This window comes from Corvus brachyrhynchos, unplaced genomic scaffold (genome assembly GCF_000691975.1).
Source record: "Corvus brachyrhynchos isolate BGI_N302 unplaced genomic scaffold, ASM69197v1 scaffold215, whole genome shotgun sequence".
Classification (NCBI taxonomy): domain Eukaryota; kingdom Metazoa; phylum Chordata; class Aves; order Passeriformes; family Corvidae; genus Corvus; species Corvus brachyrhynchos.
Genome location: NW_008237887.1, coordinates 108,648 through 111,607, shown reverse-complemented (window position 1 = coordinate 111,607; position 2,960 = coordinate 108,648). Strand labels below are relative to the sequence as shown.

Here is a 2,960-nt window from a genome sequence, read left to right as displayed (position 1 = left end):
CCCATTCCCATTCCCATTCCCATTCCCGGCTCACCCCAGCTCCAGAGGCGTCCCTCGGCGCTGATCAGCAGGCTGTGCCCATTCCCATTCCCATTCCCGTTCCCATTCCCGGCTCACCCCAGCTCCAGAGGCGTCCCTCGGCGCTGATCAGCAGGCTGTGCGCGGCGCAGGGCCCCGACACCACGGAGCGCACGCGCAGCCCCGCCAGGCCCCCGTAGCGGTGCGGCCCCCACAGGTTCTGGCCCAGGTTCCGGTAGGCGGCTGGAACGGGAACAACGGGAACGGCGCCGTTATCCGGGGAAAACGGGAATGGCCCCAGGATGCAGGGAAAAGTGGGAATGACTGGGGTATCCGGGGAAAAGTGGGAATGGCCCTGGTGTCCAGGGAAAGACGGGAATGGCCCCGGGATCCAGGGAAAAATGGGAATGACTGGGGTATCCGGGGAAAAGTGGGAATGGTCCTGGTATCCAGGAAAAACGGGAATGGCACTGTTATCCAGGGAAAAACGGGAATGGCCCTGGGATCCAGGGAAACAGGAATGGCCCCAGGATCCAGGGAAAAGCGAGAATGACTGGGGTATCCGGGGAAAATGGGACTGGCCCTGGTATCCAGGGAAATGGGAATGGCGCCGTTATCTGAGGAAAACGGGAATGGCCCAGTTATCCAGGGTAAAGTGGGAATGGCCCCAGTATCCAGGAAAAACGGGAATGGCCCTGGGATCCAGGGAAAAATGGGAATGGCCCCGGGATCCAGGGAAAAAAGGGAATGACTGGAGTATCTGGGGAAAAACAGGAATGGCCCTGAGATCCAGGGAAAAACGGGAATGGCCCTGGGATCCAGGGAAACAGGAATGGCACCATTATCCAGGGAAAAGGCCCCAGGATCCAGGGAAAAGCGAGAATGACTGGGGTATCCGGGGAAAATGGGACTGGCCCTGGTATCCAGGGAAATGGGAATGGCGCCGTTATCTGAGGAAAACGGGAATGGCCCAGTTATCCAGGGTAAAGTGGGAATGGCCCCACTATCCAGAGAAAAATGGGAATGGCCCCGGGATCCAGGGAAAAACAGGAATGGCCCCGGGATCCAGGGAAAAACGGGAATGGCCCTGGGATCCAGGGAAACGGGAATGGCCCAGTTATCCAGGGAAAAACGGGAATGGCCGGGGTATCCGGGGAAAACGGGGGCAGCCCGGTTATCCCAAATTTTTCCCGAGAAATAAATGGGAATGTCGCCCTCACTCCACGTTTCTCCCAAGAAATAAATAAATGGGAATGCCCCCTCATTCCGGGTTTTTCCTGAGAAATAAATAAATGGGAATGTTCCCCTCATTCCAGGTTTTACCCCAAGAAATAAATAAATGGGAACGCTCCCAGTTAATTAACGAAATGAATTAATTACAACTACATCAAAGGAACAGGAAAATTAACGAAGGGTTAACGCGACAAGAAGGGAGCAGCGCCTGAGCTTGGCTCTGCAGCAGAGCTGGGGCACCCCAAGCCCCGGCTCCGATGAGGAGGTGCAGCTGCGTCTCCTCCCCCAATTAACCAATTAATTAATTTAATTAACAAGTTAGCATGAGAAGGAGGGAAATTAATGAAGTTTAAATGCACCCAAAAGGGGGCAGGGCCTGAGCTTGGCTCTGCAGCAGAGCTGGGGCCCCCTAAAGCCTGCCCGGATTAAGGTGGGAAGCTGGGGCTCCTCCCCCAGCTAATTAACGAAATGAATTAATTACAACCCCATCAGGAAAATTAACGAAGGATAAACGCGACAAGAACGGGGCAGGGCCTGAGCTTGGCTCTGCAGCAGAGCTGGGGCACCCCACAGATTCCGGCCCTGGTTAAGGTGTGAAACTGGGGCTCCTCCTCCCCCCTGTTAATTAATTAATTAATTGATTAATGGCGTTAATTCAACATAGCCGTGAAGGCACCGAAAATGAGCAGAGCCCGACTTTGGCTCTTCTGGAGAGCCAGGACACCCCAGATCCCGGCCCCAGCTCGGGTATCGAACGTGGAGCCCTGCCCCCGTTAATTAATGTAAAAATTAATTAATTTTTAATATTAATTACATATAACCTCACGCAAAGGAGGCGAATTAATGAACCATAAATGCATGCAAATAAGCAGAGTCTTGGTTTGCCCGGGACACCCCAAGCTCTGGCCCCGATTCCGATCCAAAACTGTGACTCCTCCCCCAATTAACGAATTAAATTAATTAAACATGACCTAAACAAAGAAGCAGGAAAATGAAGGAGCTGTAAAAACGAACAAAGCCCAAATTTGGCTTTGCTGGACACCCCAAATCCTGGCCCCCAATTAAGAGGTGCAACTCTAACTCCTCCCCCAGTTGATTAACAAGAATTAATTAAAGCCAAATGCCCACAATTAAGCAAATTAACGGCACAGAAGCGCGGAGAGGACCGGCGGAGCAGGAACGGGCCCCCGGCAGGAGCTCCCCAAATCCCCAGCCAGCCCAGAGGAACCCCCTCCCGGAAGGCTCATTAACTGAAGGTGTAATTAAACACGGATGCCTAATTAAGAGCAATTAATGAGATGCATCCCAAGGCCGGTTTAGCCCGGCCTCTGCTCTGTAGCTGCAGTAACGACCCTTCCCCAACGCCAACAGCAACAACGAGATGGGAACGATAATTAGGGACCAGCAGTAATTAACCGGAGATAACGATTCATTAGGGATGCACTGAAAACAAACCAATTAATTAATTGCTAGAACAGCTCTGGCCTCGGAGGGCCGGGGCACCCCGAGTTCCAGCCCACGGTGTGATTTGCAGAGATTGGGGGAACCCCTCCGAAAGCTTCGTTAGTTTTTAATTGTTTAATTAACTTTCCAAATTAAAAAGCAATTAAGCAGTTAGGCACAGAAGTCAGCAGGAGAAATTAATTAGTGAATATCTACGTGCACCCGAAGGAAGGCGGGTCACGGGGTCACGGCTCCCCCCACGGCCA

General features: G+C 52.6%; 1 protein-coding gene across 1 annotated transcript in view; it reads right to left on the bottom strand.

Annotated features, from left to right (window-relative positions):
- RCC2 (regulator of chromosome condensation 2) overlaps nt 1-2,960 on the bottom strand; it is a gene marked incomplete at its 5' end in the record, with an annotated part of 21,075 nt that overhangs the window by 14,067 nt on the left and 4,048 nt on the right. The window contains one exon of the mRNA XM_017732687.1: nt 118-261. Coding sequence (XP_017588176.1) covers nt 118-261 — 144 coding nt within the window. The remainder of the gene's footprint in view (nt 1-117; nt 262-2,960) is intronic.